Source organism: Lasioglossum baleicum, chromosome 5 (assembly GCF_051020765.1).
Source record: "Lasioglossum baleicum chromosome 5, iyLasBale1, whole genome shotgun sequence".
Classification (NCBI taxonomy): Eukaryota; Metazoa; Arthropoda; class Insecta; order Hymenoptera; family Halictidae; genus Lasioglossum; species Lasioglossum baleicum.
In genome coordinates, this window is record NC_134933.1 from 9,421,934 (window position 1) to 9,437,327 (window position 15,394).

Below are 15,394 nucleotides of genomic sequence, written 5' to 3' on the forward strand. Positions count from 1 at the left end.
TTTGCATAATTCATTTATTCGGATGAGTACCAAATATATCGAATAATATATATATATGGTTTTCTATTGTCAGCTAACAGTAAATAAACAAATTGATGCATGAAAATAATATCTATCTGTATCCAGTTATGGAAAGTTAGGTTATATAATTATTGTTTAAATGATTGGACAAAGAAACCGTTCAGTAGAACGAGAAGTATATCTCGCACATAAACTATATATGTATAGAACATATAATTTCGATCAGTTTCAAATCCTTTCGTTTATATTCCACATCGCATATTCATTTCATGTTTTCAGCATAAGGTGACGTTCGATTCATTGATTATACATACACTGGCATACACTATTGAGATACGATTCAGGAGATGCGATGACATAAACAATCTTTTCCTATATATACAGATATACAGGAAAACATAGAAGACGCCACCAAATGGCTTGGACTTGGACCGCTCCAACCAAGTGATGAGATGTTGTGTGATGTTGTGCACTGTTGTGCACTTTCCACTCCTCCACATTCATGCGCGACCAAAGCCAGGAACGTACCTGCAATTGACGAAGAAAATTTTTATTTTATGTAAAGCTTTAATTTTTTTCAACTTATCTTGATGCCTGGTCAGGGTTAGGTTTGCAAATGTCATCGATAAGTTTTTTCATCGATATGTTATACATTCATATTTCAAAATAAATTATAACAAATTTTTCGAAATTGGGCGGGTAAACACTGCTCTAACGGAAGGATCAAGAAATTGCTGGAACGAACGGGAAACATGCTCGACGATTCGTCAGACCGAGAATAAGAATTCGTGGTGGGGGAATCGAACATATGGTGTATTACGTGATTATTCGAAACGTGAGCGGACTGCGCATGCACGGAACGAAGAATCTCGAAAAGAGCGCGAAACCAAATATAAACGCGTTAGCTCCGGTTGCTGCGCAGTCATTCAGAGAGTGCAACTCCAAGCGACAACTTCGCCGAAACTTTCCGAGCGAATTCCGAACGACATATTTCACGAACAATCGAACGCAATTCCGGCCACAAGTGCGATTTGTGATTGGAAACAAACATTTTCAAACGTAAGGTACATATATGTATATCTACGTGTTTACTGTTGGTGTTTCGTGGATTGCATTTGTTCAATGTCCTACGACGTTGTACGGTGTATGGTGTGTTACAGTGTCAACGCGTCATGGTTTATTCATTTTGTAAATCGAATCATTGTATATTAATTGAATAAATAGAAAATTTCGTAATCGGTGTGACCATTTTTCGTAATCGTTAGAACGTTGTAAACGATCTTACGTTCTCCGTAAACGTTCGAAAATGTCGAGTCCTTGCCAGCGTAAACATTAGCAGGAAGCGTACCTGCGCTTCTAAAAATAGATACCTGAAACGCGTAAAGATAGTCGACTCTGTGATCACTGTACTGCGGATTTCATGCATTTCTGACAAGGATTGGACGTAATTTGAAACAGCGAAGACACGTCCATGTTATTTTCAATTTTTTAAAATTGACATATGTGATTTTCAATTTTCAACAATTGATATATATGTTATTTTCAATTTTTTAAATCGATATTAATGTTATTTTCAGTTTTTAAAAATTGATACGTCGTGTTCAATTTCATAAAATTGATTATATGTGATTTTCGATTATTTAAAATTGGTAAAGATAGGGAGAAATGTTTCTATGGTTTCTGATTCGTGTAATTGACAAAGAAAATTTTTATTTCATTTTTTTTAACTTATCTTGATGTCTGGTCGGTTAATCTAGCATTCGATCTAGGATAATCGGCGAAGACTGCATAAATTGCGTTTTCTTCTACAGATCGAACACCGTGCAACATGGCGCTAGTATCGAGGAATCTTTTCCGTAATTGGTGGGAGGACATGGATCGTTATCACCGCGAACTTGAGGAACATTTCAAACGTCTGAGCACCAGAGACGGTGTATGGGAAATGCCACCAATTCCGTCCTTCGCCGAACGCTTCCGACCATGGAAGGACATGATGCAAGAACTCGAGCATCAGGTATTTACGTTACCGATAAATATGGGAGCCGAAGAATTTTCAAACCACGCGGTCAATTGTAGCTACGCATGTCCGGGGACAGTGTTTACAACTGGCTGGGCTCACCTGTTACTCTAACAGCTGACGAATGTGATTTTTTGCGTTCAAAGTTGTTGTCGCAAAGTCCTGCTAATACTATTTATGTTTAGACAGCGGATTTTACGCATTTATAACAAAAATGAGTAGAAGAGAAAAATATTCGAGTAGAAAATGTTGTATTTTACTATTCCGCTGTTTAATCGTTTCATAGCTCAATAGTTTCTCTTATAAATAAATGTCTTCCTTCTACAAATTGACGATTTGTTTATTGATAATTTCGCAATTTGATTTGCAGGTGGGTGGCGCGACGCAGGTGGTCGAGAGGGGTCAGGACAAGTTCCAGGTGGTCGTCGACGTGCAACAATTCGCCCCTGAAGAGATCACCGTCAAGACAGACGACAGATACATCACCATCGAGGGTAAACACGAAGAGAAGCAGGACCAGCACGGCTACATATCGAGACAGTTCGTGCGTCGATACGCTCTTCCACAGGGCTACGATATCGGCCATGTGAAACCAAGTTTATCATCCGATGGTGTCCTTACGATCACTGCTCCTAAACTCGCTTTACCAGCTCCTGGCGAAAGAATCATAGTCGTTACACGAAGCAACGCGCCAGCGATCAGAACATAGAGTAAAACCTCCCCTATTCAAATTTCAATTGGGAAGCTTTAATATTCGAATAAGTGATAATATCCGTCGAAATTCTCTCTTTCGACAATAGAAAACTCACTTTATTGTGTTGAAACGATTAAAGAATTCCTATGTTTTATTTCGGTGAATCGGGAATCCAAGATTCCATAACTTTGATTTACAAATTTTTCGTTTGTTATATGTTCAAAGATTATTATTATTTATACGCACTGTTGTATTAGATATGTAAGGGAGGTTTAAATTGCCGCCACTATCCGAAATGTGATTAATCTTGTCATTGTAACCGAAGTCTGATCAAAATGGATCTTATTTTTTTTTTACTTAAAAGCATAGTGCACGGCTACACAGGGAAGAGCATGTTACCTATAATAACAGTATGATTTAGTATTGTAAATTATATACACACATCTACTTAAATTTGCTTATGACAGTATTGTCTTCGACTGTAACTACTGTGCTTTTGTTAATTTTCTCAATAAATGTGAATCAATAAAACTACGAGTATTTAATTTTGTATAAGAACGAAGTATATATATATTTAAGAAGTTTTCACTTTAGTAAAATGTAAAAATATTTACAAAAAGAAAATATGCAGCGCATGCGTCGTCCACCGGAATACGAGTATTCGCATTGAGGAATTATTAGCAGAATTGATTTATTGTCTAACCATAAATAATCTAATCTTTAAATTGTATTCTATCTTTGGCACGGTTTACGAAGGTCCTCGATTCTCTTCGCTATCCGAGAATGGGTGCTCGTCTTGATCCTGAGGCGGCACTGGCTCCTCTAGAATGGTCTCTTCGGATGGAATTAAACCTTGAATGTACCTAGCTTGATGCTCTATATCCGGTATCTTCTCGTAGATTAGTTTCTCGACGTCCACCTTATTTAGCTCAGTCTGTATGCGTCTTTTAAGCGGCTCCTCTATGGCATCCATTATCTGATACCTGATGCAAAAATTCTTTTGCTTGAAACAAGCATTTCCTTATAATATATAGCTAATTGTAAGACAAAATTAGATCGAACCTTAAAAGGTTTGGCAGTACGTTAATACTGGCTTCCATTAAGTAATCGAGAGTACCAGCTCCGTGGACTCTGGCTTGGATGTTGCCCAATTCGAGATTGAGCTCCTCGAGGTTGGGCCTTTTCCGGGTGTCCAAGGGTTGGCCCAATTTCACCTGGACCCTGAAGTATTGCACGGTGAAGGACACTGTTCCGGCCCTCGAAAGGAACCCGCCGACCAGGCCCACTTCCCAATGGGTTTTTCCTTCAATCTCCTGAGTCCCAACGTCGATCGTTGCATATACCTTTATAAGGGAAATCGAGACAGGATATTTTTAACGCCCACCGAATCGATGACATAACGCGCACGATCGATTACCGATACCGATTCACAGCTGATTAGCCGGTGTATTTTCAATTTACAATACGTGCGACGTAATTAGATGATATAACTGTGGTAATCGGCTGTTTGGCTTTTGCTACCTCTGCATCCGCAAATGGGCGTGTGATGCAACCGCGGAACGACGTCCAAAGATGAACAATCGGACTGATGCACGCGTCTTCGAACGATTATATGTCACCGGACACTTATTCAAATTTCGATGCGGACGATTTTTTCTTATTAAAGGAGCAGTAGGAGAAAAAGAAATCGCGCGATGGAAAATGCGCGGTGGTCGTCGTGTCTGAATAGGCTCTAACTCCGCGAAGCGAAAAGCAGGGAGAATTGGCAAAATATTTACTGTTCTGTTCTCCATGGTCAACGTGATGTTCCCCATCCTGTAGAAACTCGCCAGGCCGGTGACCCAGGTATGCGACGACGTCATGACAAATAGCCCGTTTGTTTGGCTGTAATTTCTTACCTGATACGGGTCATACCCCAGGTCAGATACTTGCCGGCGAGCCTCCGCGACGGCCATATCGAACGGTGATATGGAGTTCGGGAAGTACTGAGGCAGTTGTGATATTTGCTTGTTCACTTCACCCCTGGAAACGTTTCACGAGAAACACGATATTAAGCTGTCTCCTGAAAAATCGTTTGAAAAAATTAATTTCTTTACCGCATGTTTGTGTTGACTTCCTTCAATATGAAGGGCTTAATACTGTCGAATATGAACGTCCCCACAGAGTTGATCAGACCTTGGAAAACGGAGCCTAAGAAGCCTAGATTTTTGAAGTCCATGTCGATTTTATCGAACGTCAGGTCCATGTCGATGTTCTGGGCTTGCAACTTGCCATCGTTTCCGACCTCCAGCCTAGCGACACCTTGCACATTCACCCCTGTCAATACGACTATGAAGTCGCCAGTCGATCGCGATAGCCACGATGACAATGTGTACAATCCGCGAATTTCCAGAGTCCGAATATTCAACGAAACGGACACCTGCGTAAAAAGATCGGATAGAAATGAAAAGGGCTGCTACAGGGTTTCAAAAAGCAACGTCAAACGTGCTTTCAGTTTATGATCGACCAATATTCGCGTTGATAAAATTTTATACCGATCGTTATATATTATTTTCAACTTTATACTGTTCGATATATAATATAATAATTTCAATTTTATACGGTTCGATATGTCATTTTCAATTTTATACGGTTCTATATATGTTATTTTCAATTGTATACCATTCGGTATATATTGTTTTCAATTTATTAAAAATGATATATATTATTTTCAATTTCTTAAAATTGATATATATTATTTTCAATTTTTCAAAATTGATATACAATGTTATTTCCAATTTCTAAAAATTAGTATAAGTTATTTTCAATTTTTAAAAACGATATATGTCATTTTCATTTTTTCAAAATTGATACATGTCACACTCAATATTTTATAATTGATGTGTTATTTCCAAATTTTTAAAATTGATACATGTTATTCTCAATTTCCCAAAATTGATATACAATGTTATTTTCAATGTAGTCAAATTAATATATACAATGTTATTTTCAATTTTTCAAAAATTGGTATATGTTATACTCAATATTTTATAATTGATGTGCGAGTTATTTTCAATTTTTTTAAAGTTATTCTCGTTATTTAAAGTTATTTTTTTTAGTTATTCTCAATTTTTAAAGAATCACTTTGTAATTGTATTTCAATTGTAAACACGAAGTACATTGTAAGTTGTTTGTTTAGAATGTCGTTTGTAACTGTCAGTGAATCGAACGTTTCCTTTTTTATTTCAAAGTTGATTCGCACGCGAGCCAATTTTGGCACCGAGTGTCAGCTCGCCGTAACTTAATTGGATGATGTCTCAGCTATGTATTAGTCAGCGTTTTAGAATGTCGCTATTTCAACTAGAACATGACTACAATTGTATACCTTGTTGAGGATGATAGATAAAAGACATACGAGTGCTGTCTGTCAACAAAGATAGTCTTTGGGAGGAGTTTGAAGAACATAACATGCAGATATTCTTTCCTCCCTACTCGTATATCCTTGCCTCTTTACTCATATACTCTTGTCTTGTCATCCGTTTCGTGTACCTTTCTCCCCCTAGCTATACAGGATGCGCCAAAATAGCGGAGTTGAAATAGGAGATCTTTCTCATCGAGAATCGACTCATAAATCTGTTGCATGATAACTAGACAGCGGATTTTATGCTTTTATGACGAAATCGAGTAGGTGTAATTTACAACAGTAAAAATATTAAACATTAAATGCATTTTTAATTTTCAATTTTTTAAAATTGATATATATATATGCTGTTTTCAATTTTTTGTAAAAATATTGGAAGAATTTAAAAATATTGTTATATTATTTTCAACCCCTATTAAACACATATTACGAAAGAAAATAAATTCCTGTTTCACTCTAGTAGTTTGTTGCAATTCAGGTATGTACAACATGTTTATTTTGCATAAAGATCCTTTGTCTAAAATGATAACACACGTATGGTCACATATTCGACGAACGTTTAGTCAGCTGTTTATTTCTTCTGTAAATTCCTCGACTACAGTGGCGCACCCAGGGGGGGAGCCAGGGGGCCAAGTCCCCCACCAAGAAAAAAATGTTCAGCTTCCAAAATTAAAATCGCGGAATAGCCCTGGGTACCGTTGATAGATATTTTGGCTTAAAAAAAGGTCATCACGCAAAACCTAGGGCTGGGTTCAACTCGGCCCCCCCAAGATTACATCCTGGGTGCGCCACTGCTCGACTAAATAAACTTAAAAATGTCTCCGGTGATTTTGGTGCAGCCTGTATACTCTCTACTCTTCCTCCCCCTCGGTATTCGGTCAGACCTCTCTAAAACCATCTATTCTGCTTTGTCGGGCAGTAACCCTTCAGGGGTGGAGAATGGGGACAAAATTTTCGCCAAAATTGCTCTACGAGGGGACATATGGGATATCGGATGGGGGGACGGGATGGGAGGACACAGGAACTCTACGAGCTAGAACAAGACATCAGTTTCAGAACACTTACTTGCATCAAAGCAAGCTCCGACTCTATATTCACGATCCGAAATTTCGAGAGGCCGTAAACGTTGACCTGTTTGAAGTTCATGGTGTACATGGAGAAGGAATGAGTCATATCCGGCACTGGCATGGGGTCCGGTATCGGCGCCCCAGGTAGTCCCACCGGATCCTCTTGCTGATAGTGCTTCAAGATCGCGCGAATATGATCTCCGAGTCGTTTTTCACCGAGTGCGATGTCTTTTGCCGTGTCATTTTTCTCTGCGAAGCCGTTATCGACGATTTTATACATAGAAATAAATGCAGTTATAATACAAGATACTTAGCCGCGCACCCCCGTCATTTTCACAAAAGCGAATGATTGAGTTGGCAGGAAAGTAATTTCGGTATTTTTGATTGAAACAATGATTGATTTTTCATTTAAGCAATGAACTTTAATCAATAGTATATTTTCCATTTTGTTCGATGATCTTTTGCCATCTTTCTGGTAGCTTGATAATTCCACGCTCGTAAAACTTCTGGTCCTTATAAAAAAACTGATCCAAGTGCGATTTCAGTTCATCATCGTTAGCGAATGTTTTACCATTCAAGGAGTTTTGTAAACTTCGAAATAAATGGTAATCTGACATCAAATCAATCATTTTTCACGTGTTTACCAAAAATCTGTGTGTTAAAAGTTACTGAATTTTGCCCATATATGTTCTCTAACCCCTTGCCGTTCCATTTTCTTTACAGTTAGAGTGATTAAAACATCTTTATCCCAAAAAATATCGTAGAAGGGAAATTATTTTAAAATAAATGCAGCCATACAAAAAATACAAATTCTCTTTTCCCTTCTACGACATTTTCGGGATAAAGGCGTTTTAATCACTGTAACTGCAAAGAAAATGGTACGGCACGGGGTTAACATGACTTTCACTGTATTCTCGGAAAATACGTATTTTAGCTCTTGCATATTGCTATTTGAAAAGATATAAGCAAGTAGCAAAGCATTAATTATTTTTTTCGGACACTTTGGCTTCTGTTTTCATTGAGAAATCGGCGTACATGCGTAAACAGCGGCGCATTTCTCGGGAATCGGCCTTTGATCTTGTCGATTGAGCAACGTCCGTGTGACGATCGATTTGTGTCATCCTGGACCCGATTGCACTCGGTGGATCGGCTGGACGTATTAGCAAAAGGATGTTGGGCTGTACACGGAAACGTCGTGGCCTACTCACCAATAGGTTTCACCGAGAGGTCGTCGGACCGGCTGCCGAAAACGCAGCACAGGAGGAAGAACAGCGGTATGTGGTGTTTCATTTCCTGTTGGCTTGACACACGAAAAAATACCCCGGAATCGAACGCGCGGAAGAAGACCGATTAATGTGATCTGTGGTAGATGAGGCCACGCACGCATTCGACTGGAAGGCGCGTCAGTGAATTTAGTGGAGCGATATCACGTGGGTCATTGAAAGAGCGAGGGTCAACCGCTTTATCTGGCCCCCCTCTTATTCTTGCGTTGTTTCCTCCGTAGCCTCCCCATAATTCCGCACCACTTCATCGCCGTTAACATGCACGCTGCACGCCCGCGGTTCCCTAACAAGACACAACAGTCTAAATACGCGTGTACACAACTTTTCGTGGATTTCCTCCTCCACGCTTCGGCGTCCTCCAGGAAATGCAATTGTGCAAAAGCGTTTCTTCGCTTTCGTAGAACACGTTGCTTTCGTTTGCGCCGATTAAATATTCTTATCTACGCGACGTCCGATTCGCTTAACACTAAACCTACCACTACCGGTCAAATGACCGGTTTTATATGTTTCATTTCATCATTAATCAGATTATGAAGTTGCATAGGGTAAACTGTACTATTGCTGGCACTGCAGTAGTTATTGGGACTTTTGATTTAAACGGCAAATATTAAGAATTTCTTCTTCTTCTTATTTATATTTCAAAGCAACGTTGGAAGTTTTCATAACAGAGTTCCACATATGACTGTTAGCAACGCTGGTACATCCAGCAAGACCGACAAATGACCACAGTGCAGTGTAAATAGTGTTTTATTAAAATTTTCGTTACGGGTAAGCATACTTTATCGCTTTATGACTTAATTTCGGACTGTGCCGCAGATGTAATAAGTGCGTATACGTTTAATTATAAAAGAAATAGCCTGTTTAACGTTTACTTCTTACTGTGCCAATGACTCTACTACTTGTCTTACGATTGTTATTCACTGAATATATTTTATAATAAAAGATTTATGACTCGTAAAACTGTTCGATTTTGCTGAAAAATCTCTATTAGCTTATAATAATAACAAGTTAAGCTCGTTTAAACATTTCAAAAGAAGATAAAACGATTTTGGCTTAGAGTGCCAATCATTGTACAGTTTACCCTACATGGAAATTGATTCGATAAATTTTTTCATCCAAGCACATGTAACAAAAATTGCACAGGATCTAAATAAATAGAGCCTTGTCATTTTTATAAGCTAAAACCGTGGCTAAAACATTTTAATCTATTATGTATAGTTATGCTATATTTTCTTGTTTTCGATCGTACCGTGTGAACTTTGTCAACTATAGTCGATTTTCAAAAATTCTTCCAGAAAATATTTTTATTGTACAATATATGAAGTGTCTGTTCCTTGGGGTCTTGATGTTTAAATGATTTTTAGTAAAGTACAATCAAGTTCAATCTGCGAAAACCTGCAAGAACAATGAAAAATGTGTCTTGCTATTGCCTTGTATATATTGACTGGCACTTTCGGTATAATTTGGCACATAGTCATAGCGATCGGTATATTCCTGTTAGCGATTCTCGGTAATACGATAGGATTTTTAGCCTATTTAATGACATACCAATCGGAAGAACCCGCTGCCAATCCAAATGACCACGAGACGATTAGACCAACCAGCTGAGTTCACCGCAGAATGTTTAAAGTTGAATGAAAATTTTGATAAAGCGGTTATGGATTTCATGTAAATGTTAAAAAAATCTTGCGGAATAAGAGCACGCGAGTTCATACGTGTAAGCAGATTTATTAAAAAAAGAAGAGATTTATTAGAAAAGTAATAGAAATCATTATATTCTATATATATTCTATTCTATATATAATAATAACAACCTAATAATATCTGTTTCTCTACAATGTCTTAAGCGTTACAACAGAGATACACACACTCTTTCGCAATACTTTTGTCATATCAAAGTCGTGTTTTACACGATCACGCCTTTACTTACGTCGGACGGATTTCAATAAAAATGGACGGATTGGTTTGTCTGCTCATCGCGCTAAGACAATGTCAGAATTCCAGTGAATGTGCCGCGAGGTCATAATTCATAGTGCATACGTGACATGCACGGACGAAGCCCTTCGCATAGCATATTCTCGTGGAGAAGTCACGCTAGACCGTGACCATAAATGCTATAAATGACATTCATACATTTTGTACGCCACTTTTTACTTTTTTTTGAAAATAAAAAGCTACTATTCATCAATAATATCGACCTTTTCGGAGACCATTTCAATTTCCGTTATTACTTATCTACGGAAGAGACCTTTTAGATACTCGATGCGAAAGTAAAAACATTTCAACAGTAATATTGGAACGGCATAGTCATCGAGTTAAGTTTAGTCGCTTACCCTACATAGACATTTAATTGGTTAATTAGCTGGCATTGTCGATACTGCGCTGTGTGGGGTCGTTGGTCGCGAACTAGCGATGGACTGCGTGGTGGACGCGTTCAATGATTGCATGGTGCCAATCTGAAAATTAGAATTCGTTCTATAAACGTTCTATTAAAGAAAAGATGAGCTTGTCCGATAGGAAACTTACTCTCAAATGTGCGAGGTCTTCCAGCCTTGTGAGATCGCTCAACTCTATGTACAGAGAGTACACGATTAACCATCCGTAAATGGAAATACAAGTAAATACGGACCACAGGAAACACATCATGGCGTTGTAAGCGAATATCATATCGTTTACCGTACTGAAGAACAAAAATGCAAATAATCTGAAAGCAGCGAAACCCGCGAAACTATACAACCAAGGCACCATTTTCTTCTCGTGTTCCTTCCGCAAAGCACGTATTAGTATTAGGGACGTTGCAAAAATAACTATTCCACCAAGCATGGAAAACAATGCGAACACTACAAGGGCATTGCGAACTGGAACAAGACAACAGACAAATCTTTTGTACACTTATACTTTATTGCTTGTTTCAGGCCTAGGCAACACAATGCGTCGGAGTGGATGTGGTGGAGAGTGACTCGCCAAGCAGGCAAAGAGGAGGAGGAGCCATATCTGTTTCGTGAGCCAGCATTGCCCAGGCCTGACTTATTCTATGAGAGAGAGAGAGAGAGAGAGAGAGAAATTTTAAAATTATATATTATTCTTACCATGCGGATTGCCTACATATACGAATTCATACGATATTATGTAGTATCCATAATGCGTTGAACCTGGCGCAGCTTGAGATAGACAGTAAAGATCAAATATTGCTGTACAAACTGTGAAAACAGCTAAACACTGAAGGAAAATATTGATTACTGTAAATCTATTTGAACATTTGTTTGCTTTAAACCAAGGGTGGCCAGCCTATGGCGCATTGCATCCTTGCGCCTACTTATTCTTTCGAAGTAGGTGCCACAACTGAATCCATCTTTGTATTTTTAACACGCAAGAAGGTAGAAAGAGTGCTCTAGTTGTATGACGCATTGAAACTCGTATGTGAAAAAGATTGACGCATGGTATGCAAAAGGTTGGTCACCCCTGTGTTAACCCTTAGCACTCGAGCAGTGATTTTGAGATGCCACTAAAAATTGCTGTACCACTATTTAAAATATTGTTTACATTATTAGATATGTTGGTATCTAATCAATAGACTGCGGATCTTTATACATTTATAGCAAAATAGAATAGATTAAATTCAAAATTGTTGGAAAATTTGAAAAATTGAATTCAATGCAATTTTTATTTTGCATAAAGATCCGCAGTCTACTAATCAATTATTAAACATTTAAGTACTATACAAGTTGTTACATCGATTTCGTAACCACCAAATTATAAGAATAATTGATAATGGAAATATTCTAGGTCGAAAGAAATAATTAATTTTCGAGTTGAAATAGCTACGAGTGCAAAGGGTTAAACAATTACGAAGCGTAATACGTACCATTGCAAATATTCCAGTGAACATAGCACCCCTTTGTATGTCGAGAACATACGCATGTGTCAATATTGGCTTTTGATGCCATGGTGTCGTTTTGACACTGCGTACGCTACGTACACTGCGTACCATAATTGCAGGATGCAAGGTTATGGGGTTCTACACTCGCTAAAAAAATAGACAAATAGTCAAAACTAGTTACAAGAGAAAAATAGAGGGACGAAATGACTGTATAACAAATTACCAAAGAGAAAATGAGAGTGCTCACGCCCTACTTACGCCCTCCTTGTGTCGAGATAGGTTAGGTTGTAGATACTGTGATCGAACTTGTCAACAACAGTTCTATTTCGTGACAAAACCGATAAAACTGTCTGTAAAAATATACCGAATTTAAGCCACAAAAATAGTCCAAGTACCACGGAAAAGTTTCACCCGTTTCTTTGTAAATGTAAACATAAAGTTGCATTTACACATACCGATTCGTCTGTAATTAATCACAAGCCGACGCCCGACTGCCCGACTGTTTGAATTGAGCCGAGAAATATCGATAATTGTCGAACATGCCCGAACTGTTTAAACGCGACATTCAAATACTTGCGCGGGAGAGCACATTTAACTGAACATTACTTTTAATACGTTCACGGCCGTTTAATTTTCACAAGTCAAGCAATAAGATCAAGAAAATAAAAAACACAATGTTGAAAGACATATATACGAAAAATTTATTCGGAGAAAAAAGTTTCCACAGGAATCAGGCTGACAAAGCGCATCTAAAGCCAAGATTTCCAGCCGAAGTATCAGGTGTGTTTTGACTTCTGGCGGCACACCTATATCTAAAACAATAGCTCTCATGGCAAAGGTAGGATCCACCTTTTTTCACTTTGTCCGAACCATTAGGTGGCCCTATCTGAAAATACAGTTTAGTTTCTGAATAAATATCGCTATAAAAGGGAAGCGAAAATATAGATTGAAAACGTACAGGATTCGTAGACCCGCCCTTTTTCGCGCCATCGATCGTCCACCAATCAGACGTCCACTCCCATACATTTCCTATCACGTTGCGCAATCCGTATTTGTTCGGCGGGAATTCTGTAACTGGCGCGGTACCTTCGTATCCGTCCTCTACGGTGTTATTATTCGGGAAATCACCCTGCCAGGTGTTCGCTCTATACAATTTATTCAGATTTTTATACGAATACTTCTATAATTTTCGTAAGTCGCCTGAAAGGCGATTTCAGTACGCTCGTATATTTCGAATTCTAATCTACAGTAATGGGTACGCAGTAATTGGTACATGGCTCTTTGTCGCCCCGCAGTAATACGTACAAAATGTTATCGATTTTATTTTTGAATACTTTCATATGTTGTATGAAGTTTTTGAGGGCCACCAATTCTTTTTGGTACGCAGAACACAAATTATTATTTCATGATAAATTAGGAATAATATTCAATAATAAAGTACGATCGAAGCATGATACCGCAGTAATTGGTACAGTTGTTCTACTAGGTTAATTCAGTTTACCTGTGTTTATCATTGGGAACAAATTTATTGCCCCACGGATATAGCCTGTCAGAAAGCCCGCCCCGACACGCTACTTCCCATTCTGCTTCAGTAGGTAATCTTTTCCCTAGCCATTTGCAATATTCGACAGCATCGTTCCACGATACGTGTACAACGGGATGATCCATCCTGTCTGGATCATTCAATTTTAATCCGTTGCTACATCCAACACAGGACCCTTGGACCATATATATTTATAGACCCGGCTTTAGATAACATGCCGTGTTCCAAGATTACTTCATCTACCAGATAACGGATGTGGGCAAAGTGCTATAGTCTGTTGCGAAATCACAGTACCACAAGTAGGTATGACCATTGCCGCTGTATCTGCTTCTGTATAAATATTTATAAAAACTGTAACTGTAATATACATTTGATTTTATTACTCGTTCATTTTTACTTGACTCTTATTATTTTAAATATGGTTATAATTTAATTTAAAAAGTTAAATCTTTCCTAATTATTATTTCCTCACAACTTACTTTATTAAAAAAAAAGAATACTAATATTTGTATATCGCTATCCACCATTTTGAATTATCTTGTGACGTGACTTGTGGGCACCAGATACTCCGTTATCTTACCTATGCCGGGTCTATAAGTATATTGTATAGTCTAAGTTTCCACGTGTACAATCTTGCGTACGCATGCACGCTGACAATTGGTTCACGCAAAAATTGTTGCGGTTTCGCCTCTGTAATGCTCTGTGCTTCCGAAAACCAAACGTTGGCTCGGTTATGCGGAAAAAAGCGAAAGAGATTACGTACGCGTTAAATCGGAATCGGGACCCTCCGGATGCCTCCAAGTCGCGTTTTTAATTTGTAACCACCAAGGAGCTCGAGCGACAGCAGCCGGCGAATTCGTTCTAACATCTTCAGTCAACAGACCTCCAAACACAAACGAATCACCGAATGATTCGGCCTCCGTTAAATAGCCGGTCGCGTCAACGAACGCCGCAAACTTGCTATTGCTCACTTCCAGTTCGTCCATGTAAAAAGCATCAAGACGTACTTGCCGTTTTGGTGCTTCGCCATCAGCGGCAAACACCGGTTCGTTAGTTCCAATCGAAAAAGTGTCTGCATCTATTTTCGCCATACTTATCAGACGATCGGAACTTTCTCCCGAGTACATGTGCGAAACATCATTCTCCACTGTGCAGTAATCATCTTTTCCCGATTGTTTCGTTTGCCTGCTCATTCCTTGACCACAGTGAGAATGATCATTTTCGAAGCAAACCGCTACTTGACACATCGCAAAGAGCATGCCCGCGCAGACTAGCAATCTTGCTGATCGCATATTTAAAGTTAACTGTAATAGACTCTTCATTCTGCTGTTGGAAAGTCTCCCTGCAGAAGATGTCTTTTCAGATCTTCGATGTGAAAAGCAGTGAAAAGTAAATGAACTCCTTGACCAACCGCGGTGTAAACTTCACTTGACTTCACTCTTGAATGAATGGAAACGAATTGATATATATATATAGGAGCAGTGGTGCC

The 15,394-nt window shown here is 38.6% G+C and overlaps 4 protein-coding genes and 1 long non-coding RNA gene across 8 annotated transcripts; 2 read left to right on the forward strand and 3 right to left on the reverse strand.

The window, feature by feature from the left end:
• Positions 1-919: 919 nt before the first annotated feature.
• LOC143208785 (protein lethal(2)essential for life) lies at positions 920-3,263 on the forward strand. Of its 2 annotated transcripts, none has more exons than XM_076423585.1 (3): positions 920-1,080; positions 1,833-2,035; positions 2,409-3,263. In XM_076423585.1, exons 2-3 carry the CDS (start codon positions 1,850-1,852, stop codon positions 2,745-2,747), a joined length of 525 nt encoding a protein of 174 aa, XP_076279700.1. In that variant the 5' UTR covers positions 920-1,080; positions 1,833-1,849; the 3' UTR covers positions 2,748-3,263. The 2 variants fall into 2 exon arrangements, with proteins under 2 accessions (XP_076279700.1, XP_076279699.1); XM_076423584.1 differs by having other exon boundaries at positions 926-1,085.
• On the reverse strand, positions 2,848-8,544 carry LOC143208762 (uncharacterized). The gene is made up of 6 exons (XM_076423546.1): positions 8,408-8,544; positions 7,198-7,448; positions 4,829-5,151; positions 4,511-4,754; positions 3,795-4,075; positions 2,848-3,715 (listed from the first exon to the last, which is right to left on the reverse strand). Exons 1-6 carry the CDS (start codon positions 8,487-8,489, stop codon positions 3,481-3,483), a joined length of 1,416 nt encoding a protein of 471 aa, XP_076279661.1. The 5' UTR covers positions 8,490-8,544; the 3' UTR covers positions 2,848-3,480.
• Pasi2 (Protein pasi2) lies at positions 8,408-12,483 on the reverse strand. Of its 2 annotated transcripts, XM_076423577.1 has the most exons (5): positions 12,348-12,483; positions 11,572-11,701; positions 11,009-11,340; positions 10,816-10,938; positions 8,408-10,717 (listed from the first exon to the last, which is right to left on the reverse strand). In XM_076423577.1, exons 1-4 carry the CDS (start codon positions 12,471-12,473, stop codon positions 10,837-10,839), a joined length of 690 nt encoding a protein of 229 aa, XP_076279692.1. In that variant the 5' UTR covers positions 12,474-12,483; the 3' UTR covers positions 8,408-10,717; positions 10,816-10,836. The 2 variants fall into 2 exon arrangements, with proteins under 2 accessions (XP_076279692.1, XP_076279691.1); XM_076423576.1 differs by having other exon boundaries at positions 8,408-10,938.
• On the forward strand, positions 9,115-11,732 carry LOC143208788 (uncharacterized). The gene is made up of 2 exons (XR_013008974.1): positions 9,115-9,250; positions 11,398-11,732. It is a non-coding gene; the product is annotated as an uncharacterized LOC143208788 (long non-coding RNA).
• A 608-nt stretch (positions 12,484-13,091) lies between the features above and the next one.
• Positions 13,092-15,392, reverse strand: LOC143208769 (formylglycine-generating enzyme). 2 transcript variants are annotated; one of them, XM_076423556.1, is made up of 4 exons: positions 14,669-15,390; positions 13,864-14,035; positions 13,321-13,507; positions 13,092-13,248 (listed from the first exon to the last, which is right to left on the reverse strand). In XM_076423556.1, the coding sequence occupies exons 1-4, from the start codon at positions 15,225-15,227 to the stop codon at positions 13,093-13,095; spliced, it is 1,074 nt and encodes a 357-aa protein (XP_076279671.1). In that variant the 5' UTR covers positions 15,228-15,390; the 3' UTR covers position 13,092. The 2 variants fall into 2 exon arrangements, with proteins under 2 accessions (XP_076279671.1, XP_076279670.1); XM_076423555.1 differs by having other exon boundaries at positions 13,092-13,507; positions 14,669-15,392.
• Positions 15,393-15,394: the final 2 nt, after the last annotated feature.

Bases quoted from the DNA above. Each gene is read 5' to 3' on its own strand.
- LOC143208785 (XM_076423585.1), top strand. From the start codon at position 1,850: ATGGCGCTAGTATCGAGGAATCTTTTCCGTAATTGGTGGGAGGACATG. The intron at 2,036-2,408 runs GTATTTACGTTA...TTTGATTTGCAG, and splicing joins TGCAAGAACTCGAGCATCAG to GTGGGTGGCGCGACGCAGGT.
- LOC143208762 (XM_076423546.1), bottom strand. From the start codon at position 8,489: ATGAAACACCACATACCGCTGTTCTTCCTCCTGTGCTGCGTTTTCGGC. The intron at 7,449-8,407 runs GTGAGTAGGCCA...ACGGCTTCGCAG, and splicing joins CCTCTCGGTGAAACCTATTG to AGAAAAATGACACGGCAAAA. The intron at 4,755-4,828 runs GTAAAGAAATTA...AAACGTTTCCAG, and splicing joins GAAGTCAACACAAACATGCG to GGGTGAAGTGAACAAGCAAA.
- Pasi2 (XM_076423577.1), bottom strand. From the start codon at position 12,473: ATGGTACGCAGTGTACGTAGCGTACGCAGTGTCAAAACGACACCATGG. The intron at 11,702-12,347 runs GTACGTATTACG...ATTTTCCTTCAG, and splicing joins TCACTGGAATATTTGCAATG to TGTTTAGCTGTTTTCACAGT. The intron at 11,341-11,571 runs GTAAGAATAATA...GTCTTGTTCCAG, and splicing joins ATATGTAGGCAATCCGCATG to TTCGCAATGCCCTTGTAGTG.
- LOC143208769 (XM_076423555.1), bottom strand. From the start codon at position 15,227: ATGAAGAGTCTATTACAGTTAACTTTAAATATGCGATCAGCAAGATTG. The intron at 14,036-14,668 runs GTACGTAATCTC...TGAATGATCCAG, and splicing joins TCCCGATTCCGATTTAACGC to ACAGGATGGATCATCCCGTT. The intron at 13,508-13,863 runs GTAAACTGAATT...TAAATTGTATAG, and splicing joins GTTCCCAATGATAAACACAG to AGCGAACACCTGGCAGGGTG.